The sequence below is a fragment of the Ambystoma mexicanum genome, chromosome 2p (assembly GCF_040938575.1).
Source record: "Ambystoma mexicanum isolate Mex_15411 chromosome 2p, UKY_AmexF1_1, whole genome shotgun sequence".
Taxonomy (NCBI): Eukaryota; Metazoa; Chordata; class Amphibia; order Caudata; family Ambystomatidae; genus Ambystoma; species Ambystoma mexicanum.
In genome coordinates this window covers 1,473,131,930-1,473,158,017 of record NC_090923.1, presented here as the reverse complement: position 1 = coordinate 1,473,158,017, position 26,088 = coordinate 1,473,131,930, and the positions used below count along the sequence as shown (strand labels likewise).

Sequence of the window (26,088 nt, the reverse complement as noted above, 5' to 3'; positions counted from 1 at the left end):
GTAAAGGAACGCCTCTCTTGCTGAACTGCAAGCGTGTAATCCGGGAAGATGCCGAACTACATTGGAGCCTAATCTCAGTTCCTGCTTATCCCTAGAGGGTCGTAGGACCAGGTCTCTGTCTCTTTAATTCATCAATCTTGTGATGATAGGTCTAGAGTAGGCGCCAGGTTTGGGTCATGGTAACAATGACCTGTGCGCCCTCTCCGCCACAAACATGGAAGACCAGCCAGGGTCCCCGAGCAGGTCCTTGAGCAATTTTTCTACAGCAAGCTCCAATCGGCCCTTGAGGTCTTCTTCCGGGACTCCAATTATGCGAATGTTGTTACGGCGTGACCTAGCCTCCAAATCCTTGCATTTAAGCTTCACCGTTCCCAGATCTTTAGTCATCTCCGTCACTGTGTTGCGCTGCGCCTCCAGTGCATCTTCTGTTGTGCTAATCCGCGTCTCCACTTCCGTGATGCGACTGGTGGCTTTTTCTAGCTGGTTCTCGATAGTTGCTACGTTTGCATTGATTCCATCCAATTTTTCATTCAAGGCCGCAAAGCCCTGTTACATTGACGCAAATACTGCCTGAGGATCCATGATTGTTGCCGGTGATGTGGGTGTATGTTGGAGTGTCTGCTCCGTTCTTGCTTCAGCCATGCTGTCTGTTCTGACCACTGTCGTGAATTTGTCTATCGCTCCTTTACCCTTTTTGGGGCCTGCCCCTTTGGGCATCGTCTTCCAGTTCGTTCTGAATTTTGTTCCGGCTCTTTTCACTCCCCAATTATGAGTGCATGGCCTGTGTGATTTCCGGGGTCCCCTGCTTTGATTTTCTGTTGTATCAGACTTGTCCTTTATCAGTAGCACTTCCGTGGGGGGCCTGGACCCTTTCAGCAGTGTAGGTTCCCAAGTCCATGCAGGTTTGGCGTTGCCTCTGTGACATCCCCCATGCTTGCCATATGTCTGCGACCTGCCCTAATAATGTAACTTGAAATTTCCTGTGTGTCTTGAGGGGAGAGTTTATTGGTGAGGTTCCCCCGTATGCAGTCGGCGTATTGCGGGTTACTTTTGGAGCTCCTTCTCTGGGGGAGCACATTTACACTATTCCGCCGCTATTGCTGCCACACGTCCTCCGATGGTGGGGCACTGTCCGCTGCTGTTGCGTCCCAGCACCTGAGACCTCTGAGTGAACCTGGCAATGTTGGGGTGGTGAGGCCAGGAGATGTCCTTCCCCCCCGTGCAGGGCGGCTCCTCTACTATTTCTCCGTTTTCACTCTCCTGCATGCGTTGGTTGTAGAACCTGATCCCTTACTCTCCAGGGTGGCTTCTCATGTATCAAAGCAGTGGCAATGCAGTAAGTTACCCCACAGGGTGGCACGCTGATGCTGGTTGTCACAATATTTATCGCTACCCTGGAGTCTTGCAGTTATATGCGTCTGCCCAGTTGTGAGCGTCTGGGGCTTCCAGCCTGGTGACACTTTTGAGGCTTGTACATGTATCTCGTATGCCAGTTCCTCTGTCTCTCACGCGTGGCCCAGCACTGGTGTGTGTGTGCAGGCCTCCTGGAACATGATGCGCTCCACGTGTCACCTCCGGTTGTAGCTGGGCGGCCCCCGCTGTGGAGATCTGCGCCGGGAGGGGCCACATATGCCACTTGTACTCGTACCAGCGTTTATGATGTCAGAGGGGAGTGGGCCTCCCGGCATGATTTGGGCTGTTGTGTCTCTCTGGGTCTGGGGGTGGGGGGGGCACCAGCAGGAATGTGGCGTGTTCTTAGAGTGAATGTGGATTCACTTACTTTGAGCCCACCCTCGCCCGCCCGTCTTACCGGGTCGTGCTGCACTGTGGCCAGTCCTCAGAGTCCGGAGGGTCCTTATGTTCGCTAGCGCTCAACGGGGAGACCCGGAGTGCCAGCGGTCCCAGAGGTAGTGGGGAGAATAAATGTGCCGTCTCCAATCCTGCGCCGTGTTGCTGTCTTCCGGAGGCTCCTCAAGCGTTGGTGACAAAGCAGCAGGGGAGGCGGCTTGTATCTCTGCGCCAAACCCAACATAGATTTGCGTGGTTTCCAGGGCCTGAGAAGGTCTTCTCACGGCAATCTCCTTTTCATGTGACGTATCTCCGAATCCCGGAGACCGATCGTTCGAACTTCCGCCTGCATGCAGAGGGGTCATTCAGATGACTTCATAGTTGCTTTCACACAAAATTGCCCAATATTTGATAAAATATCTTATCATTGGCCGCAGCCGCCACGGGAGCTCACACAGGCTGCTACATTCGGCTGTGTGCGCAACAGCGCCCCCCTTAGTGCTCATGTTCAATTAATTTCATGTCGGGTAGCATTTCCTTGGCATTTTGTGGTATATAATTTCAGAGTCTATCTGCTAACAGTAGTATGCTCTCTCTGCAAAGGTAAACATTTTTAACTGGCCTGTATGGCACATACTTGGGCATCACCTCCAGCCTTTACAATTTTGAGCAACAGGCTTCAATTGAGAGGTTCAGCTGCATGTGTAGTTAGTATTCAGGTATTTTACACCGTGTTTTGAAGTGCCTTACTATTATTATTTGTAAAACAGTACTTAAGCATATAGGGGACGATTGTCAGAGGATTTTCCAATGGTATTGAACCATTATAAGTTGCTACATGCCTGGACCAAGAAAGTGCGTCTGCCCTTCCTTTCTTTCTGAAATTTTGGGATGAGTTTCCTGTCCAGTTCAGATCTCGGGTGATATCTGGGTGTGCAAAGTGCAAATTGATATGTTAAAGAAGTAGCTGTTGGATGGTGATGAACAATACACATAATTCAAAAAATGATCTGCTTCTCTACGGGCAACCAGTGCAAGGATTGCAGCGCTGGATTGGTATGGTCATGTTTACTAAGTTTCATTATCAATCTTGCAGCTCTGTTTTACACTCTCTGAGGTAGAGTGATAGTGTATTTTGGGAACCCCAAGGTAGCAGGAGTTTCCATATTCCACATGAGAGCAGATGGAGTTTATGAACATTAATTGACGCGAGAGAGAGAGAGAGAGAGAGAGAGAGAGAGAGAGAGAGAGAGAGAGAGAAACTGAAGGATATATCAGATTTTTCTTATTAACATGAAGCATAATTTAGTTATTGATGAGGTTTGGCTCTTTAAAGTTAGCTCAAAATCAACATAAATACCTAGATTCTTAACAACACATTTCGGTTTTGGGAAGTTACCAAAGGAGGTTGGCCAGGAGAGGGTTGTTCAACTTTTAGGCTTTTCATTTACCTACAAAATTTTGGATTTGCTGTTATTGATCTTTAAGGCGTTAGAGTCCTCCACTCTTTAACGGAGACTAGTCAGTATTTCCGGATGTGGTCTCATCACCCTCTTTTAAGTTAACCACAATCAGGTTATTGTCTGTATATTTAAATAAGGATATCTCAGTTTCATGTAAAATATCCATTTGTGGATGGGAGAAAGGTTTTAAACCTGTTGGACACCACATTGCATGGCATGAGCTTGAAATAAGTAGGCACCCAGACTGATTTGTTTAAAACGATTGGTAAGAAAAGACCGGATCCATTGAATGGCTGCGAAAACATTGAGGACTGACTGTTTTGCTTATCCTCCCAGAATATTAATGATTAGGGAAGTGGGAAATGTAGCTATCATACTGAGAATGATTGTTTTTTTTTTTAAATACTTAAAATCTACCATATCATTAAAGTGCATTTCTTTACCATAAAATTACATGTAGAAAATAAATATCTTATTTTTACTTTTAATCAACTACATTTACAGTACACTTTTCAGACAATTCCAATACTTAAGCAATGCATATGACAATTATTTTACACATGACTTTATTTAATCTTTGGTCAGTAAATTATTTATGCCTTCACTTTCAAGTTTTTCTTTTAGGCTCGAAAAATGGAATTTGCAAATTAATATATTTCTGAGACATTTCTTATTTTATAGTGATAGATAATTGCATTTCAATAATCAGATTCCAGGTACAAGCTTTAATGAAATTCCATATTCCATATATGTTCACATTCATCTGTATGTCCATGGCTTGAAAGACATTTCATTATATTATTTATTTTAAATATTTCACTTGTCTCTTTGTAATCCTTACAAACAGTGATCTAATACCATGCATTATCATCCACGTTTAACGGTTAAATAACATATTTACATACTATTTCTTACATCGCACTAGAATCAGTTTATACCACCAATACCATGTCAATGCTAAACTATTTTACTGCGCTGGGACAATAGCACATGGCCAACAAGCTTGTTTTCGCAGCACGGCAATGCATGATGCGCCATATAAGAACCGAATTCAATTTATGGTGGAAATACTTTATCAAAATAAGTTTGTAGCTCTTCTGTTCAAATGTCTTCATCTTTTGTAATTCTATTTCTGACAAAGCACAGGATAGAAAACGTATTATTACTTCATGACATGACACTGTTAACTGTGTCATACTTTGTGTTTGAAGTCATTTAAACGGTACATTTTACATCAGCCAGTCCAGAGATTGGTGACATGCTGTGGTACGCTTGTATTATAAGTGCTTTAAGCCATGCAATTGCTGAAAGTTTTTAAATATAAATCAATCACACAATGATTGAGAAGGTGTTTGAAATCATTTAAACTGTAAATTTTACATCAGCCAGTCCAGAGATTGGCTGATGTAAAATGTGACATGTCACATTCGGCTACTACCCAGTCTCTGTCGTAAGGTGGCAGGCGACTGGGACGAGGAAGAGCAGACGTGGTAGTAATCCCTTCTATCTCTGCTGTGCGGGGAAGTTTCTACTTATATTTACTTTCCTCAATGGGTATATGAAAGAGTCACCCACACTTAAGAATCAATGGCTGATTAGAATTCCAATTATTGCGCTCTTGTTAGCATGCATCATTCTGCTATCCACTGTGTGTCCTTGACTGTTGCATTAACACACTGGTATCAGTGACGCGTCCATAGATGCTCCCGCTGAACGTACAATACGCATTCTACGAAAAACCAACGTGATAAATAGGAGGCAGCACGTTGCTCGGTTCGGTTCTCGGAACACAATGACATATGTTCTGTGTTTTTTATTACAACTCTGTGCTACGAGATCTATGTGATGGGCTGTCGCTGGTGATGACATTCAATTCGCTGAGCATGCGCATTACTCCTTGAAGAGTGTCCCATTCTCGGAGCAGTTGCAGGGTATTGCTAGGGTGGAGGTGGACGGAGCTGACTGCAATAGTGGCCGAAGGTCGTGCTGTCAGTCTTTACTGGGGTCTTCTCTCTGTCAGACTCTGCCTTGTCCATTATTTAACACTGGATCCACCAAAAAGGTATTTGGGGAGTCGGAAAATCACGTTCTTTGGCGAGATATGTCTCTGTCGGATGAGGTGAGTGGTGTGCGATGTTTTATTGAAGACAGTAGTTGAATATATATATATATATATATATATATATATATATATATATATATATATATACTTTGTCTCTGCCTGTTGATTTATGTTCACATTATTGGTTCCTCCCAATTCTGCCCCCATCCAAACCTAGGCTCTAAATTTCACCATCCTGGTTTAGGTTGACGTGAAAAATTGAAACGCATCTGGCTGATTTCTTTCCGTCCAAATATACAGAGTTCTACAGAGGCTCAATCTAAAGGAGGAGCAGGTAGCTCTAGGGTAGAGGTGGGCAATCATGCCAGTTTCCATACAATATTGCGCCTAGTTTGAAACACCAGATTACGCCACCCTCACTTTGCTCCTCTATTGCTACGATGCACTGCACTCTTTCTTCAATATTATAAAATCATTGCAGTTTGAACCTTTTATTGACTTGTACTTAACACTACTAAATAGTCAAAAAGATAACAATATTACAAACAGGAATGAATTGTCAGTATCTCATGTTTATGAACGGCACTCTTGGTGCGGCATAATGTTTTCCTGTTATAACTTAAGCCCCTCCTGGCCTCGTAGAAAAATCACGTGCACCATGACACGTAGGAGACCTGTCATCCTGCTAATAAAAGTTGCGCACGGCTGTCTGTGTGCCACTCTCATACCCCCATGACTCCTGCCTGCAGTTTTTCATTGCAGCACGCGCCAGCGCTGCGTAGCCCGGCAGAAGCCCTGCCCGCAGAGCCTTTCATTCGGATTGCCGGTCCCACAGCAATATAACAACTGGCGACGAGGTAGTTTAGCGTGCCAGAGAACGCTGTTGCACACGCCTGCCTGGCGGTGCCAGTGTACAGGACGGGCTCCCCTGACAACCGTCGGTCTTCCGACGAGGTTCTGCTTGAGCAGGCGCGCAAGCTCCCGAGCCCCCGATGTTCACTATAAGAGAAACAAAAAAAAAACAGTCAGAAGGACAATACGCTGCTCCTGCCTGGGGGAGAGAAAGTAGTGCTGCAGCGACGACCGCCAATGGCAGCGACGACTGCCGCTGCATCACAAGACCCATCACTGGCCATTGTGCTCCTGCCTGGGGGAGAGAGGCTCGGCACGGACCACTGCCGCAGTAAAGCATGCTGCTCTTGCCTGGGGGAGAGTAGTGCATCGAAGACTGACACCACAGCAATGGCAGTGGACTCCTGCCTGGCGGAGGAGGGCGCGGCACACCCCCCGGCCCTAGTCACATCTCACCCAAGCCCCACAACTGCCAGGCCTTGCCTGACAACCGTTGGCCATACCAACAAGGACCTCCCTGAGTGCAGGCCACTGCTGCGGGAGCCAGAGCAGTCTTTGTGGATCTGCTATCCTCATAACTTGGACCCTGCCTATCTTTGTGGCCCGCTGCGCAGCATGGGCCAGGAGCGGGTCTACCACTTTATGTCACCACTGTTCTCCTTGTGGAGTGTCCTGCTGCCGGAGGACCCTATTGCTGCTACCAGCCGACTCCAACATCTTGCCGGCGGTGGGTGTGCATGGACTACCGCCATGGAAGGACTGATACCACAGAGCAGATGTGGCCCCCGGTAACACGGGCGCGGCCTTGCCTGCATGCTGTCTATGGGCATGTTTCTCCAGAAATAATAAGTGTTGCCCCCTTTATGTGCGTCCCCTAATGCCCCATGGACAGTGAGACATCTTGATGCTGTGCTCCGGCCCATCAAGTGTGCTTAATATTGGCTCAGTAAAAGGTAATTTCAGTGTCCGCACCAATTTGTCTCACAGTGACCCCAGTGGACAGTGATGGATATTGATGCGGTGCTCCCGCCCGTCTAGTGGGCTTAAATTGGCCACGGCCAAAGTGAACGCTGCTGTCCACATCCATGTAAGTGTATTATGTATTGTGTCTCCATGCCCAATGGACTATGATGTACCCTTCATGCTGTGCACCCGTCCGTCCCGTGGGCTTAAACTGGCCGCAGTCCAAGAGAACATTGTTGTCCACAGCCATGCGAATTTATAATGTATTGTGTGCCTCTTTGTGTTTTATTGTATACTCCTGCTATGGGATGTTGATTTAAGCCCCTCCTGGGCTTGTGGAAAAGTCATGTGCACCATGACACGTGGGAGACGTGTCGTCCTGCTAATTAATTGTGCGCACGGCCGCCCGTGCGCCAATCTCATACCACAACTCCTGCCTGTAGCGTTCTTTTGCAGCACGCGACAGCGCTGTGTAGCCCTGCCTGCAGAGCGTTTCATTCGATTGCCGGTCCCCCAGCAATATAACATTCCCTACAATTTCACTCTCAATTGAGAGTGTAACAAGAGCCAATAGCTCTCTTCATTTGGTGAACACAGTTCTCGGAAGCAGTACCAAATATTACAAGGGAAGCATAGAAGAGGGGTGTAAAAGAAATGGAAAGAGGCAGTGGGGGACATGTGCTCAGTTCCCAGCTATATTAAGTAAGGTTAGGTTACAAAAAGTGCCTCGAAGTTGCTTCTAAACAATATTGGGTAAGACAAAAGAAGTAGGTAGACTTTGAGGTGAAGCAGCCATGTTGCAATATGATGTGAGCACATAGCACTAGTGATAACAATACCTTTGAAATGATCTAATTGCATGAACATTTATTGCCGAAATCTGCCCTTTATAGAAACGATTTGTCTAAGAGTTCATTTTCTTAAATCAATTCACAGTAAATAAATACAATCTGCCATATGGTGAGTGTACCTGCGTATAGGATGACAATATCTACAGAATTGCTTGACCTCTAAGTCACGTTATGGTATTGGCTGCCTAATGGTGTGAGTACTTAGGCATATAATGACAACTTCTGGCAAATACTTGCACACAGGGTGGATAGCTCATGTGCAACATACTAGTTTCGGCAATGGGATGATGCCATGCGACAAGTTCGAAACCCTGTTTGAGCCAACTAAACTCTTCATCCTTCTGCGGGGGCGATGAATTGGGTACCATTAGTGGGTAATAACACTGATTATTACAGAGATTAGAAGCGGTCCACCAACAAGTAGCTTTATAACAATCACCAAAGTAGTATAAAATCATGCCAGTAAAAGGGCAACATTTTGTAATACTTTGTACTTCTTGTGGTTGCTGGCAATTTGTAAGAGTACCTGACAATGATTTGAGTACCTTACTGTGTGATGATGATACTACTGTAATCTGCTGTGAGTATGTGAAGTGGCACAACATAGCTAGTGATGGTAACTTGGACATGCCCCTGTTACACGAGGCATGTCTTGAGGGTACATGGGCATGTGATCTCAAGATCACAACAGCAACAAAGAAAACATGTTCACCACACAGAAGTCAAAATATCTGGCTTTTTTGATGCTTGTTTTCTACCTTTGCGCATAAATAACACAGACACACACAGAACATTTTTCCTGTGTGCAGATGGCCCCTTCAGCACCAAACCATTACCCTCCCATTTTTCCAACTCTGTGTCTAAAACTTAAAGGGCCACTGAAAAGATAATTTGTAACAATATTGCTTTTTTCCTTTATTAAAGATTTCTTTTGCCACCAGCAAACCGCTTAGTTTGGTATTATGACTCCATGTCACCTGAATACGTATCCATAGTCCTGAACTCTCACGTCACACATCAGAAAACAATGATATTCCAAAGAAAGTCCAGTGCTGTCCAGATGACATGGACTCACTCATTTGATCGCTCTTAAACATTACTGATGCAAGAGAATGAGGCTAGTTACCTACTAAAAGACCTTACATGAATGCAAATCCTCCCTTCCTCATTTATCAAGCCTTCCTTCGGCCATTTACTTCTGTCTTCCATGCCTCCCCTCTCAACCTCCTACTCCTGCAGACTCATGTGCCTCCTACTCCTGCAGGCAGTCTTTGGCCCTTGATTAAGCCAGCAAACAAAATAAACCCCAACTCTTCTTTCTGGCATGCCAGTGTCCCTGTGTAGCAATGATCACACTCTACAAGGGTATTTGGTTTCAGCAAGAGATGCTAATGTGGGAGGCACAAGCCTTCTTTTTTTAAAAAGCAGCTTTATTTGTAGTATACACCAAGTCATCAGTGCTATAGAAGTTTGCAATAAACACTAAGCCATTGCTAAGCCTAGTACAAATATTCATATTTCAGTACAAGGTCTGGATCATCCTCATCATGTAGGACCCTGACAATAATAATAAACTTACGACTCACCAGGGAACCCTACCCGTCTGTCCCCACCCGGAAACCCCCCGACTGGAACAAAATGGGTGGGGAGGGTGGTGGCGGGTAGGAGGGGAACGAATCAAGTTTACAATGACTCAAATCGTCCCATAAGCCTCAGCCTATACACCAGTGAAGGGTATGCCTGAGCATATTTGATAAATGGGAGTCAGTCGTTGTCTTAGCTTATAAATAGATTCGAGATAATTGCCATCATTTTCTCAGCTGCCATTTTATCCCATAGTTTAACACTATCTATGGACCCTCCACCCCTTTCCATTTCTTGGCCAGTGTATTCCTGGCTGCAACCAGTCGGTGGGTAATCAAAGCTCCATGGTTTCCTGACATAGCGTGTCCCCTAAAAGCACCACCCGTAGACCACCACATAGGGATCATTGTACCTGAATGGTGGCATTGTCTCCAATAAGTAGTGGAAAGAGTAGGCTTAATTTTGTGTAATCTACTCAGGGTTAGGTACCTGGTGGTACATGTGTTGAATGTGTGGAGAATGTGTGCAAAGAATAATAACAGTAAGTAATGTACGGCCAGCTGGTGGCAAGTGCGAGGGTAAATGCAGACATCAGGTGTCAAGTGCTAGTAGTGGGACTGTAGGGATACATAGACAGTCCCAAGTGCAGGGGGTTGCCAGGAAGGCAGTGCAGGAGTCCGACTGGCAGTGGAGGGGACTTGGGCCCGAGAACAGAGGGTGGCTAGGTAACCAGTGCAGGTTCAGCAAGGGAGAAGAGGAGAAAAAGCAGAAGCAAAGAGAAAGGTTTTGAGGTGCTTCCAGAACCGGAGATGGTTCTCCTCAAGTTTCAGTGAGGCAGGGAGGCTGTTCGAGAGGGAGGGCCCAGCGAGGAAAGAGATCTACCACCCACTCGTTGCTTGGAGTAGCGACTGACCCTGAGGGAGTTGGAGGCGGATGAGCGAAGAACCACTGGGAACCAGTGCAGAGATTTCAGTCCAGGAGAGCTTGTTACATAACCACTACAATGATAGTGTGAGACTATTATTGTTCACTCCTCAATACAATTGTAACCAAACAGTTGTAGAAGCAAATACGATCTCACCTTGGCAGACAGCTGAAATCCGATGGAAGAGCCAATGCCGTAAGTGAAAGCTCCCCCAACCGACCTGTCCCTCCCTACCCGGAGGTAAAAACCCAGGAGGAAAGGACACGACCGTCAGGGAAACCCTCTGGGGAAGAAAACCCTGGATGAGTCTGAGTACTGGTGAATGGATAGCCGTGCCGATGATTTTCACCAACGCCTGGGATGGTACTGGATGCGGGAAGGCTTCCTCTAGTAACAGAGAAACAAAGGGTTTTTTTCTTAAGAGAGAAAGGAAAAATAGGGCTAAATAAATTCAGGACCTGTGTCAGTTGAGACCGGAGGAGGTGGAACTTTGCGCAACCGATGAAAACGGTCTTGTACTGCCAATTTGACCTGTGATAGATGGAACCCAGGATGTATACGTGACCATGAAGAGGGAGGTGCTAGTTTAACGGCTGCTGAGCCCACCAGGGATATCACTTTAAAAGGTCCAATAAATCTAGGAGAAAGTTTAGATGAACCAAATGACGGGGTAGGAACCGGGATGCTAACCAAACTGAATCTCCCACTGTTAAGGTCGGAGCGTCCCGGCGATGACGATCTGCATACTTCTTTGCCCGGTCTTGAGCTGTTTGCAGTGACAGTTTGGTGAATTTATGACCTTCTTGTATGTCTGAGATAAGGGTATCTACCCCTGGACAGTTAAAAGGGGAAGTAGTGACTGAGGGAACAAATGAAGGGTGATATCCATATGAACAATGAAAAGGACTAGTTTGCAGAGCGGAGTGTTTGGCGTTATTATAGGAAAACTCCGCAAATGGTAGTAATTCTACCCAATTGTCTTGAGCAGCCGACACAAAGCATCGCAAGTAACACTCCAGGGTTTGATTCAGGCGTTCAGTTTGCCCGTTAGTCTGGGGATGGTATCCCGAGCTGAGGGCTCAAGTAATCCCTAAAGTATGACAGACCTTTTGCCAGAAGAGTGAAGTGTATTGAGAACCCCTGTCCGAAACAATAGTATCCGGGAGGCCGTGTCGGGAAAAGATTTCAGAGAGAAAGATCTTGGCCATCTGTGCAGCTCCAGGCAGTTTGAGTAAGGGTGTAAAATGAGCCAATTTAGTAAAGTAGTCTATAGTGACCATTATGGCGGTTTTGTTACCAGAAGGGGGAAGATCCACTATAAAATCTGTAGAGATAATTTGCGAAGGTCTTTCAGGAATAGGCATCCGTGTTAATAATCCCAAGGGTGGTACTCGTGGAATCTTGGATTGTGAACACATGGAACAAGCTGCTACATAGTCTTGAATGTCTGATCTGATATCCGGCCACCAGAAATGCTGTTGAATTAGCTCTAAAGTAGATTGAAAGCCTCGATGTCCTGCCTCTCGGGAGTCGTGGCACATGCGCACAACTTCTTGCTGTAACAAAGATGTTGGAACAAAGACTTGAGGTCCGTGAAAATAATATTCGTTTTCCTGGGTAAGATGATGGGTAGAAGCGTTTCTTTAGCAAAGTAGTTTGTTTAATGAGGTAGCGAATTTCAGCTCTTGTAGGAAATGAGTAACAACAGCGATAAAACTTGCATTGGGAAACAATTATTTTGGACAAAATCGAGTAGTAGTTGAGTCTTTGCGAGAAAGGGCATCCGCCCTTAAGTTGTGTTTTCCAGGAAGGAAAGTGAATGTTATTCGGAACGGAAGGAAAAAATATGCCCAGCGGGCTTGTCGACTGTTGTTAGTATGCGCATGTTGCAGTACTCTAAGATTTTGATGGTCTGTGCGGACTTCCACCGGGAACGGTAATCCCAATAACAAATGCCTCCATTCTTCGAAAGCTCTTTTTATAGCTAGCAGCTCTTTCTCAAGAACTGAATAGTTCTGTTCCGAAGCATTGAAGGTTTTAGAAAGATACGCCACTGGTCTTTCATCTCCCTGGTCCGAGAGTTGAAGTAAGACTGCGCCTAATGCGTGTTGGGAAGCATCAGTCTCCACGATGAATTGCCTGGACTGGTTGGGAGTTGTCAAGATGGATGCAGATGTAAACATTGTCTTCAAGGTCTGGAATGCTTTCTGTGCCAGTTCATCCCAGGAATATGGAATCCCTTTTTTCAGGAGTCGGATTATGGGTAAAATGATCTCCGAGAAGCAGGGAATTAATTTTCTATAAAAGTTTGCGAACCCCAAGAATCATTGGATTTCTTTTACACTAGATGGAGCAGGCCATTCTAATACAGCTGATACTTTTTTTGGATCCACGGATATGCCCTGAGCAGCTAAGACAAACCCTAAATAAGTCACTTGATTTTGGTGAAATTCACACTTAGACGCCTTACAGTATAGATGGTTGGACTGGAGACGTTCAAGAACGGTGTTCACATGTCTAATGTGGTCTTCTCTGTCCGATGAATAAACTAGAATATCGTCTAGGTAGATGATGAAGAAATTAATAGAATTTCTGCAAACAGATGGTCCATAAATCGTTGGAAAACCGCTGGTGCGTTTACCAATCCAAACGGCATTACGTGGTATTCGTAATGTCCAAAAGGCGTCCGAAATGCTGTTTTCCACTCATCCCCTGGGCCGATACGAATGAGATGATATGCCCCTCTGAGATCCAGTTTAGTATAGAAAACAGCCCCCCGTACTGCTTCGAGGATGTCAGGTATTAAAGGCATAGGATATTTGTCTGCTATGGTAATCCTATTAAGGCCCCGATAATCAATGCATGGTCGAAGTTCATCAGAGTCTTTCTTAGGAATAAAAAAAAGAGAAGCGCCCGCTGGAGAAACAGATTCTGTAATGAGTCCATTACGTAGATTGGATTGGAGGTAGTCCTTTAGAGAAGCCTTTTCTAGTTGAGAGAGAACATGCATCCTTCCAAAAGGAATAGGTTGGTCAGGAAGTAGATCAATATGACAGTCGTCTCTCCTGTCTGGAGGTAGAGTAGGAAATTCAGGTGTTGCGAATACCGATTGAAATTTCCTATGGCATTCAGGAATGATTTCTAGCTGGTTAATGGTAGGTACAGTTGAGGAGTTGGAAACTTCTGTTGGAATATGGATGCCTACTGACTCATGGGACAGGCAATGGTGTACACAATATTCAGACCCTAGAAAAAGAGTCCCAGCGGTCCATTTTATAAAGGGGTTATGAACCCTTAACCAAGGAAGACCTAGAATTACCGGAAAGTGGGCGGCTTTTATGAGGTCAAAAACTAAGATCTCCTTGTGCGCTGCAATCATGCAAGTGACTGGTTCAGTATGTTCTCGTATGGGACCTGAGCTCAAAGGACTTCCGTCAACTCCCTGGATTGGCGTAACAATTTTCTTAGATATACGGGCTATCCCATGTTACGTGACCCATTTATCATCTAGGAAATTTCCTGTGGCTCCGCAATCAATTAACACGGGTATTCCTTGTAGAACTTGGTCTGGTAACATGATAGTCAAAGATACGATAACCATGGTTTGAGTGGTAGTAGAGGTCTCTAGGGTCAAGCTCATTTTATGTGGGGAACCTGATTGATAAACTCCTAACGCTGTTCCCCCTACGGTAGGGTTTTGGAGTTTCCCAAACTTGAAACTTGAGTACGACTGGGAGGAACAATAGCGCAATCCCGCAATATGTGGGAAGAGGATCCACAATACATGCACAGGCCCAGTGATTTTCGTCTCTCTCTCATTAGCGGACAGAGGTCCTCTCACTGAACTTATCTGCATAGGTTCTTTGGCTTGGACCTGTTTACTAGGAATTGGAGGATGTTCGATATGCGGTCGAATACCTTTGTTTTCTTCTTTCATGAGATTGTTCTTGTATTCGATATTCTATTTGCATGGTAAGGGTAATCATGTCTGATAGATTAGCAGGACGAGGGACTTTAGAGACTTCATCTTTGAGCTTGTCGGACAGCCCTCGTCTAAACAAAGTAAGAAGTCCATCATCTGGCCAACCCGTCTCGGAGGACAACTGTTTGAATTGGGTAATGTATGCCAAACGATCCTTACTGCCTTATTTAAGGTCGAGAAGTCTCTCTTGGGTTGCTACGGAAATCTCTTGTCTGCTAAACATTGACTTTAAACTATTTGTAAAGGCTGGGTAGGAATCTAGAATAGCATTGTTTGATGTCACTAATGGGGTAGCCCAGGATAAAGCGGGTCCAGAAAGATTGGATATCACAAAACCCACTTTATCCTTGTCAGTAGGAAAGAAGCAGGATTTAAATGTAAACTGAACGGTGCAACTGTCTAGAAATTCCTTGAGTTTATGTGGGTCACCGTCGAACTTGCCCGTAGGTAATATAGATGGAGGTGAATCTGAAAATGCCCGGGCAACTTGTTGTCACAATTGGGCATTATCTTGTTTGAGGGACTGCATTTCCAATGACATTGATTGCATGGCAGCCATGAGCTGCTGCATTTGCTGTTCCATGGTATTACTGTCTGCCAATTATGGGCATCGCTAACTGTTACAATGATAGTGTGAGACTATTATTGTTCACTCCTCAATACAATTGTAACCAAACAGTTGTAGAAGCAAATACGATCTCACCTTGGCAGACAGCTGAATATCCGATGGAAGAACCAATGCCGTAAGTGAAAGCTCCCCCAACCGACCTGTCCCTCCCTACCCGGAGGTAAAAACCCGGGAGGAAAGGACACGACCGTCGGGGAAACCCCCTGGGGAAGAAAACCCTGGATGAGTCTGAGTACTGGTGACTGGATAGCCGTGCCGATGATTCTCACCAACGCCTGGGATGGTACTGGATGCGAGAAGGCTTCCTCTAGTAACAGAGAAACAAAGGGTTTTTTTCTTTAGAGAGAAAGGAAAAATAGGGCTAAATAATAGTGCAATTAGGAAAGGAGTCCCTCACCTTCTAGCGCGGCATTACTTAAGAATCAGGGGGTTATTACCAGCATCCCTGAATTGGAGTCACTAGGAAACAGGATCCCTGAAACAAACAGAGGGTAAATGAGGATGACTTGTGGGATAAGTAATTCCCTAATGATTGAAGGAAGGAACTCACTCTAGCTGATATAAGGAGAGAAGTGATACCTGGAGGGATGAAGTTGACTAGCAGAAAGAAAGGGAACGCGGTAATCTGAAGTGAGCAGTCGAGGAGCTTGGGCGAACGGGAGAACCTGCAGATAGAACCTAAACGGAACAGAAGCACAGAGTTAGAGATGAAAGGTAGGAAGACAGGTCTGGGAAGGAATGTTAACTCTATGAGCACCTAGAAGAGAACTCACGGAGCGCCTGCAACAACAGTAGCGACGCAAAGGAAACCGAATCTCGGTTCCGTATAAGGAATCACGTGAGCGATCCCCGTTGTCTCTGGCAGACGTGCAGAGACTGAACCTCTGCTCTCCGCCCAGGTAGTACAGTGGTCCTCCATCTTGGATGTGCTCAATCTGATCAATCCGCATAAGCGGCTACGGTGCTAAGGGGACCAACGGCCAAAAAGTGTAACAGAGATACGGTCTATGGGCTTGAGGCCAACGATAAATCTCGCAGCCCTGTTCTGGATAAGTTGCAGAGGGCGGAGAGTAGAGGCAGGCAGATTTAGAAAGAGGCTGTTGCAATAGTCTAGCCTAGAGAGAACCAGAGCTCTGGAGACAGTGAGCTTCTGGGGGAAGGAGAGGAAAAGAAGAATACCTCTGAGGAGGTGCAGCTGGTAGTGTGACTTCTTAGAGACGTCAGAGATGTGGGGAGAGAAGGTGAGTGTGGAGTCGAAGATGACCCCAAGGTTTTTAGCCTCACAGGTGGGAGCAGGAAGAGGGCCAAGAGAGGCTGGCCAGAGAGTGACAGGAAAGGATTGAGTAGGGGCACCGATGAGGAGAATCCCAGTCTTACTGGCATTAAGGCAGAGCTCATTGGCAACACACCATTCCTGGATGGCGGACAGACAGTCGGAGATGAGAGAGGGAGAAGAGGTGGCAGAGCACAGCAATGCGGTGGGCAAGAAGTGCCAGGTGTTGGTTGAACAGCCAGGGAGAGAAGTTAGACCCCTGGGGAACACCACAGGTAGAGATAGAGGATAGGAAGGACCCAAGTTGAACCTGGGAGCGTCGATCAGAGAGGAAAGAAGTTAGCCATTCCAGGGCCTGTCCAGTGATGCCCAGGTTATCACAGTGACGATTGAGCAGGATGGCATGGTTGAACGTATCAAAGGCAGAAGAGAGATTGAGTAAGATGAGGACACAGGGGGTGTTGGAGTCAAGGTTGGAGAGTAGGTCTTCACGGATGTTCTGGAGAGCAGTTTCTGTGCTTCTGGCAGCTCTGAAGCCAGACTGATGGTCATGGAGGCAACCAACAGATTCAGTGTGGAGATTAAGCTGAGAGATGGCCAGCTTTTCCAGGAGTTTGCCAAGGAAAGGAGTGATGGAGATTGGGCGGTAGTTGGCCGGGCAAGACGGGTCGGCAAAAGGTTTCTTAAGAAGAGGGTGCACAAGGGAGTGCTTCAGGGGGCAAGGGAAGATTCCAGTGGCAAAGGAATGATTGCAGAAGTCGGCCAGGGCAGGCGCCAGGGAGTCGATGTGGTCCTTGATGGTTTTGGAGGAGCAGGGGTGAACCTGTTTTTATGAGACTTTCATAGATCGGACTTGTCTGGAAACCGTGTCAGGGGAGAAAGAGCAAAAGGCAGAGAAGGAGGGAGGAGAGGTGGCAGAAGAAGGGCCAGAGGAAGAGCAGGGCGCGGAGGGAGGAAGCAGAGAAGAGGAGAGAGAGGACAGGATGTCCTGAGTTTTAGAGATGAAGTGAGCGGTCAGAGCGGTGCAGAGGGCTTGGGAATGGAAAGGAAAGGTATGATATGATATGATATGGCATTTGTAACGCGCCTATACACAAGTGTTTCAAGGCGCGACGAGGCAGGGAGGGGGGAACAAGGGGAAGACAGACAACGATCCTACTAGGCCAGGTGTCATTCAGACCGCGCAAGTGCAGGGCTAGGGGGAAGGGAAAAAGTGCAAGGGGAAGGGAGGGGTAAGTGCAGTACAAAGTAAGTAGAGTAAAAAATAAATAAATAGGGCCAGCTGGTGGCAAGTGCAAGGTAAGTGCAGACAAGTGCTGGGAAGGGGGGGCTGTAGGGATACAGAGACAGTCCCGCAGTGCAGGGGTTGCCAGGGAGGCAGTGCAAGTGGAGAGTGGCTAGGCCCAGGACCGAGGTCGGTGAGAGTGGCCCAGTAGCAGATTCAGTGCAGTTTCAGTGAAGAATTTAGCAGGGGAGAGGGAGAGAGAAAGCAGAAGCAAAGAGGAAGGTTTTGAGGTGCTTCCGGAACCGGAGATGGTTCTCAAGTTTCAGGGAGGCGAGAAGGCTGTTCCAGAGGGAGGCCCCTGCCGCAGAGAGAGATCTAGCCCCAGCTCGTTGCTTCGAGAAGCGGCTGACCCTGAGGGAGTTGGAGACGGATGAGCGAAGGGCTCGGGAAGGAAGATATATAGGAAGAGAGAGTTGAAGGAATTTAGGCCCCAGGCCCCAGAAGGCCTTGTGGACAATGCAGAGGGTTTTGAACTTAATCCTCGCAGCCACTGGGAGCCAATGTAGAGATTTCAGTCCTGGAGAGATACGGTCCCTGGGCTTGAGGCCAAGGACAAGTCTTGCAGTTCTGTTCTGGATGAGTTGCAGAGGGCGGAGAGTGGAGGCAGGCAGATTAAGATAGAGGCTGTTGCAGTAGTCCAGCTTCGAGAGAACCAGGGCTCGGGAGACAGTGAGCTTCTGGGGGAAGGAGAGGAAGGGAAGAATACCTCTGAGGAGGTGCAGCTGGTAGTGTGACTTCTTAGCGACGTCAGATATATGAGGAGAGAAGGAGAGTGTGGAGTCGAAGATGACCCCGAGGTTTTTTGCCTTGCAGGTAGGAGCAGGAAGAGAGCCAAGAGAGGCTGGCCAGAGAGCTGCAGGGAAGGAGGGAGTGTGTGTGCCGATGAGTAGAATCTCAGTCTTACTGCCATTAAGGCAGAGGTCATTGGCGGCACACCATTCCTGGATAGCAGACAGACAGTCAGAGATGAGGGAAGGAGAGGAGGAGGCCGAGGGTAGCCTGAAAATGAGCTGGGTATTGTCCGCAAAGCACTGAAAGGTGGGGCAGGGGGTGGCGATGCGGTGGGCAAGGAGTGCCAGATACTGGTTGAACAGCCAGGGAGAGAGATTAGATCCCTGGGGAACACCACAGGTGGAGAAAAAGATGTCAGAGAGGAAGGACCCAAGTTGGACCTGGGAGGGTCGATTGGAAAGGAAAGAGGTCAGCCACGCCAGAGCCTGACCACTGATACCCAGGTTATCACGGAGACGGTTGAGCAGGATGGCATGGTTGACAGTGTCAAAGGCAGAAGAGAAATCAAGCAGAATGAGAACACACAGAGTGTTGGAGTCGAGGTTCAAGAGCAGGTCATCACGGATGTTCAGAAGAGCAGTTTCCATGCTTCTGGCCGCTCTGAAGCCAGATTGATGGTCATGAAGACTACCAACAGATTCAGCGTGGAAGTTAAGCTGGGAGATGGCCAGTTTCTCCAGGAGCTTGCCCAGGAAGGGAGTGATGGAGATTGGGCGATAGTTAGCCGGGCAGGAGGGGTCGGAAGAGGGTTTCTTAAGAAGAGGGCGCACAAGGGAGTGCTTGAGGGGGGATGGGAAGACTCCAGAGGCGAAGGAGTGGTTGCAAAAGTCAGCCAGGGCAGGAGCCAGGGAGTCGATGTGGTCCTTGATAGTTTTGGAGGAACAGGGGTGAACCTGTTTAGACGAGACTTTCATAGATCGGACTTGTCTGGAAACCTCGTCAGCAGAAAAAAGGGGAAAGGCAGAGAAGGAGGGAGGAGGGGTGGCTGCAGAAGGGCCAGAGGAAAAGCCGGGAAGAGAGGGAGGGAGGTGATAGGAGGAGAGTGAGGACAGGATGTCCTGAGTTTTAGAGATGAAGTGAGAGGCCAGTGCAGTGCAGAGGGCCTGGGAGGGGACAGGAGAGGTAGAGACTGCAGCAGGGTTGGCAAGCTCCTTGCAGATTTTAAAGAGTTCAGCCGAGTTGTTAGATGCTGCAGAGATGCGGGGTTGGATAAGGGCTCTCTTCTTGGTGAGAACGGAGAGGCGGTATTGCCTTTGGAGCAGGCGGCAGGCCAGTTTGTCAGAGGATGAACATGAAGCACGCCATTTCCTCTCTGCCACCCTGCACTTTAACCAGGAGTTACATTTGGCTTTGGGCTTCAGGCGGATTCTCATGACAGGGGCAAGGATATCAAGAGTATCAGATATAGGAGTGTGGAGCATGGAGAGGGCTGTGTCAGGGTGGGAGTCAGCCGAAGGGGGAGGGGGGGCGAGAAGGTGGCAGCGAAAGCCTCAACTGACACGCGCTTCATGGGTCGGATGACCGAGAAGGTGAGTGGCAATGATGAGGGTGGCTTTGCCTGCGGGGTAGGGAGGGTGAGGTGGGAGGATAGGAGAAAGTGATCACTCCAGGAGAGAGGAGTGGAGAGAGGGACGGAGAGGGGAAGGTCAGAAGAGATCAGAGCATCAAGAGTGTGCCCTGCAGAATGAGTAGGCCCAGATGGGAGAATAGAGAGTGAGAGAGAGTCGCAGAGGTCAAGAAAGAGTCCAGTGGGGGGACAGGAGGCATCCAGGTAGATGATGAAGTCACCAAGAAAGAGGAGTTGAGTGGTGGAGGACAAGAGTGAGGAGGAGAGGTCAGCCCACTCAGAGAGGAAGGAGGAAATTTGACCAGGTGGCCGATAGATAGTAGCCACGGTAAGGGAATGGCTAGGAGAGCGAGAGAGTCGGCAGACAAGACATTCAAAAGAGGAGTAGGTCTGCGTAGGAGTGACAGTGGCAGGAATCCACTCAGGGAAGATAAGGGCAACACCCCCCCTGCACGGTTGGGCCTGGGCACGGAGAGGATCATGTAACCGTCAGGTAGGAGTGTGTCAAAGCTGGTGACAGAGCTGGCTGTGAACCATGTCTCAGTGAGACCGAGGACGTCAAAGTCCAATTCCTCATGAAGGCGACAGATATCAGAGGAATGCTTGATGGCAGAGCGAGATTTAAGAGTGGCAATGTGGAGAAGGTTGCCATCCTTGAAGGACTTCCGGGGAGGAGTACAGATCAGAGGTACGCCCTGCGGAGGTGTAGAAGAAGGAGGTGAAGAAGGAGCACGAGAGGGGGCAGGGAGGGAGGGTAGAGGCAAGGTAGCCGAGGACAGAGGAGGGGGGACAGCAGGAGAGGAAAGGAAGTTGATGAGGCGAGGGAAGCGTCTATCAAACAGGTGAAGGTTGGCCTGAGGGCCTTGGACCAAGACGGTCCCATTAGCGTAGACATTAATGATGGCCTTAGAGGAGCGGAAGGGGGCCCAGGGGACATCCCAACGAGTGCCACCATTAATGGGAGAAGAGGAAAAAGGAGAGAGCGCAGAGACCATATGAAGGGTCCATAGGTCAGGCGAAGGCACGAAAAAGAGGATGTCAGTGAGAGTTTCCTTAGAGCAGGCACTAGTGTAGGTGTCAGCGATAGGGAGGCCTGGGTTGGAGACCAGGATGTCCTTTTTAAACTTTTTCCTACCAGATTTAGTGAGGAGAGCAGGATAGTCAATAGAGAAGCAGTTAAAGAAGATAGGCGAGATAGAGAGCACCATGGAGTAGGAGGGAGTGGGGGGGGGAGACAGACGATGCGAGAGCACGCAGACAGGAAGAGAGCGGCAAGCACAGGTTTACCACATTTCAGAACAACAACAGTAAAGCGTAATTAGGTACACAGTGGAGAGGCCACCAAAGTTTGAGAATTCTGCGAGGGGAGAAAAAACCCTAGTTTACCAAATTTCAGAACAACAACAGTAAAGCGTATTAGGTACACAGTGGAGAGGCCACCTAAAATTGAGAATCCTGCAAGGGGAGAAAAAAAACCCTAGTTTTTCACAACTGTGGAACACAGTGAGGTGAAGACACCATGCGAATGCAGTGGCCAGGTGTAGGTGGGGTGGGCCGGGAGAAGGTGGAGATAACAAATTGAACTTGCGCCTTGCGTCCCCTGCGGACACCTGCAGACACACAGGGGGACGCAACTGTCAGAGTCGCCCTTGGCCTTGGGGCCCTTAGCCGCAGGAGGCTGCCAGGCAGAGGGCTGCCCAGGAGGGGGGTGGTTATAGGAAGAGGGAGGAGAGGAAGGGGAGGGGGGGTGTGGGCGGGCAGGGAGGCGGGAGGGAGAGGAGGACCAGGAAGTGGGAGGGGTGAGCAGGCACAACAACGCGCTCCGAGCACGGATGCAAATAAACAGTTTCAGCAACACAATTCAACTCACGGAGGCCCGGTAGGGCCAGGCAGGGCTTCCTTGGCCTGCAGTTCCCTCAGGGCTACCGGCGACCGCTCTCCCACGCTCAGCTGAACAAAGAAGCGAGCAGGGGGAGCGGGCGTCGAGTAGCCCAGAAGGGAGGCAGCCAGACAGCCAATCAGAGGGGGGGGTGGGCGGGCAGGGAGGCGGGAGGGAGAGGAGGACCAGGAAGTGGGAGGGGAGAGCAGGCATAGGTAGAGACGGTGGCAGAATTGCCCAGTTCCTTGCAGATTTTAAAGAGTTCAGCCGAGTTGTTGGATGCCGCAGAGACGCGGGCTTGGATGAGAGCTCTCTTCTTGGTGCGGACAGAGAGAGGCTATTGCCATTGGAGCAGGCGGCAGGCCAGTTTGTCAGAGTATGTACCAGAAGCATGCCATTTCTTCTCAGCCACTCTGCACTGGTGTTTAAGGGAGACGAGGTCTGAATCGTACCAAGAGTTGTACTTGGCTTTGGGCTTCAGGCGGATCCTCATGACAGGGGAAAAAACATCAAGAGTATCAGAGATTGCATAGTGTAGCATGGAGAGGGCTGTGTCAGAGTGTGAGTCAGTCAAAGCGGTAGGGGGACGAGAGAAGGTGGCGGTGAAAGCCTCAACTGACACACGCTTCATGGGTCAGATGACCGAGAAGGTGGGTGGCAGTGCTGGCGTTGGCTTGGCCTGGGGGGTAGACAGGGTTAGAGGGGAGGAAAGGAGAAAGTGATCACTCCAGGAGAGACGAGTGGTGAGAGGGATAGAAAGGGGAAGGTCTGAGGAGATCAGAAATCCAGAGTGTGCCCTTCAGAGTGAGTCGGGCCAGAGGAGAGAATAGTGAGTGAGAGAGAGTCGCAAAGGTCGCGAAATAATCCAGAGGAGGGACAGGAAGCATCCAGGAGGATGTTGAAGTCTCCAAGAAGGAGGAGTTGAGTGGCTGAGACCAGGAGGAAGGAGGAGAGGTCCGCCAGCTCGGAGAGGAAGGAGGAGATCTGACCAGGTGGCCGATAGATAGTAGCCACAGTAAGGGAATGGCTTAGGAGAGAGCAGACGAGGCATTCTAAAGAGGAGTAGGCCTGCGTAGGAATGACAGGCACAGGAATCCACTCGGGGAAGATGAGGGCTACCCCCCTTCCGGAACGGTTGGACCTGGGCTCGGAGAGGATCTTGTAGCCGTCAAGGAGGAGAGTGTCAAAGCACGTGACAGAGCTTGCCGTGAACCATGTCTCATGGCTGCAGGGAGGGGAGCAACACGCGCTCGGAGCGCAAACAAAAACAAAAATAAAAGAATTTAGTTAAGGGCACCAGGCCCGACGCTACTCCTACCTGCTGGATCTGGGAGATCTAGGGCCGTGTATTTCCAAGGACCGGAACTAAGCAAACAATCAGGACGGGTGAGGGCTGGCTGGGAGGCGGGAGAGAGAGGAAGTGAGGAAGTGGCTGCAGGGGGAGGGCGAGGGAGCAACACGCGCTCAAAGAGCAAACAAAAATAAAAGAATTTAGTTAAGGGCGCCGGGCCCGACGCTGCTCCTACCTGCAGGATCTGGGAGATCTAGGGCAGGCCCGCGGTCAAGCTGCTCTCTCCAGCATTCTCAAATACTCAAAGTTAATGTCACATTTACATGTTTCGAAGGCACCAGTTGGCCCTAGAAGCCAAAGGTAGCTCCTGGTAGCTATTGGGTTCAAGCTAACCAGGCTCTGCTATGCTAGAAGCAGGAGGTAAATAGCTCCCAGCTCCCCTTAATTTCGAACCCTGTAATTCTAGATGCCAGGGGTTCAATTGATAAGGCAAATATTAGCTGCGATAATAGGCAAGCCTGTCTAGTCCCAGCAGTGATAGGTACCACGGTAGTAAGCCAGCCATTGATTTTAATCCTAGTGTTCAATGAATTATAGTTAACTAGTACCATTTTCATGAACGTTGGACAAAAGTTAAGACATTTGAAGAGTAGCTCAATATTTTTCCAGTTGACCCTGTCAAATGATTTATGAGCATCTAAGGATATAAATCCTAGTTCAAGGTTTTGCAGTGTTGCTATTTCCATGAGATTTAGGGTTCGCCTGATGTTATTGTGAGCTGATCTATGGATTATAAAATCGATTTGATCATCTATTAAAATCGGGAGGACTGGTAGCAAAATGTTTATAAATCGGGAGGACGGGTAGACAAATGTTTAGTGTATATCTTCGCATCGATGTTCATGATGGAGATTGGCCTATGTTACGCACCCGAGGGCATCCTCCCATATACTCTGCCTGGATATTCCTCTCAGGTAGCCAGGGAAAGGCCATCGCTCTTGGATCCTGATCCTGGGGTGGATATGCAAGGGAGTATCACCTAGGTGGAGGGACCTTGGGGAGTGGGAAGAGGATGTATTCAGGTGAGAAATGTACTCCCTTTGCCTTGTCAGTATAAACTCTCCCCTCCCCCTGCATTCGTAGGGTATTGTCAGTCTTTATCACACACACTAACTCTTCCCACAATCATTTGTATTTGTATTGTATTTATTGTGTTTATATAGCGCTTTAATCCAAAGCGCTTTACATTATAACAAGATACATAGAAATTTATAACAGTAGAAGCAATTTACAAGACATGAATCAAACCAATAAAACAGTAAGTAGAGCAATTAACCTGTCAGGGTAAGTAAAGGAAGGAGGGGGTGAGGAAGGGAAAGGAGGAGGGAAACAGAAAGGGCATAAGGGTGAAGATGTAAGGAGGAAGAGGTAAGGGTATGGGGAAAAGGAGCGGGTAGGGAGAGGTGAGTAGGGGAAGATGTGAGGGAAGAGAGAGAGAAATGAGAGGGGGTAAAGGGTATCGGTGGGGAATGGAGAAGGAGAGATTTCAAGGAAGCACGGAAGGAGGAAAAGGTGGGGATGGAGCAGATGGAGAGAGGTAGGGAGTTCCAGTGCATGGGGGCTAGGAGCTGAAAGGAGCGGAAATGGGAGGAGGCACATGGGGAAAGGGGGACGATGAGAAGGAAGAGATCAGCAGATCGAAGGGAGTGGGAAGAGGTGTAGAAAGAGAGGAGAGATAAGGGGGAGCGAGATTATGGAGGGATTTAAAGACGAGACAGAGGAAATGAAATTTAAATTGGGAGTGAAAGGGATGCCAACTAAGGTAAGAAAGCGAAGAGGAAATGGAGTTGTGAGGAGCAAGGAGACCGAGGGTATGGATGGCTGAGTGGTAGAGGGATTTGAGGGGGGCAAGATGAGATGCATGGAGTCCAAAGATTATAGAGGAGCAATAGAAGAGGCGAGAGAAGATGAGGGAGGAGATTAAACATCAGAGGCATGGAAGGTGAGAGAGGAGCAGACATTACGAATGTTGAAAGGATGGTAGCGACAGGCGCGAGAGGTAAGAGAAATATGGTGGGAAAAGGAGAGGGAGGAGTCAAAGTGAATGCCTAGATTGCGAGAGTGGGCAGAGATGGGGAGATTAGAGGGGGGAAAGTGAATAAAAGGTGGAGGAGAGGGAGTGGGAAGAGTGTTGGAGGGAAAGAATAAGACTTCAGTCTTATCAGTGTTGAGGGAAAGAAAGCGGGATGACATCCAGTTTTTAATGGCAGTAAGACAGGAAGAGACTTTAAGGTGGAGGTCAGGCGAGAAAGAAGAGAAGGAAAGGAAGAGTTGGGTATCATCAGCATAGAAATGGTGAGAAATAATGAGGGAAGAAATGATAGAGGTGTAAGGAGAGAGGTGTAAAGAGAGAATAGGAAAGGGCCGAGAACCAAACCTTGGGGTACACTGTAATCAAAGGGGAGGGTGGATGAGGTACGACCGCCCCAGGATACAGCAAAAGAGCGGGAGGAGAGGTAGGAGGAGAGCCAGGTGAGAACAGAGCCTTTGAAACCAAAGGAAGAAAGAGTGTTGAGAAGTAAGGGGTGATCGACAGTGTCGAAGGCAGCAGAGAGGTTGAGGAGTGTCATGATCTCTGCTTCCAAAAGGTCAGGGCTTTCCCAACTCCCTTGGAAGCAGATCCATAACCCAGGTTCCGAGTGCCAACCAGTCCCAATTGGGACCTTTTGGACCCAGTCCTGGCGCCAGTGGCACCAGGCTCATAAATATGCCCAGTCCCAGCGCTGGAAGCTCATAATGCTTGGGTGGACTTACCTGCAGCAGACCATGCTGCTTACTTGCCTGCCAGTTGAGCCTCTGATCCTCTTCTGTTTGGAAATACTTTTCCTGTTGGGTGGGGCAGG

At 48.2% G+C, this 26,088-nt stretch overlaps 1 protein-coding gene across 12 annotated transcripts in view; it reads left to right on the top strand.

Annotated features, from left to right (window-relative positions):
• Positions 1–5,061: 5,061 nt before the first annotated feature.
• LOC138567640 (zinc finger protein 391-like) overlaps positions 5,062–26,088 on the top strand; it is a 954,911-nt gene continuing 933,884 nt past the window's right edge. For 7 of the 12 annotated variants that reach the window (XM_069646090.1, XM_069646086.1, XM_069646089.1 and 4 more), the window contains exon 1: positions 5,991–7,252. In XM_069646090.1, the coding sequence (XP_069502191.1) occupies positions 7,181–7,252 (72 nt within the window). In that variant the 5' untranslated portion in view covers positions 5,991–7,180. Of the gene's footprint in view, positions 5,371–5,985; positions 7,253–26,088 lie in introns of those variants that run through there. The other 5 variants (XM_069646095.1, XM_069646094.1, XM_069646092.1 and 2 more) reach the window with 3 other exon arrangements.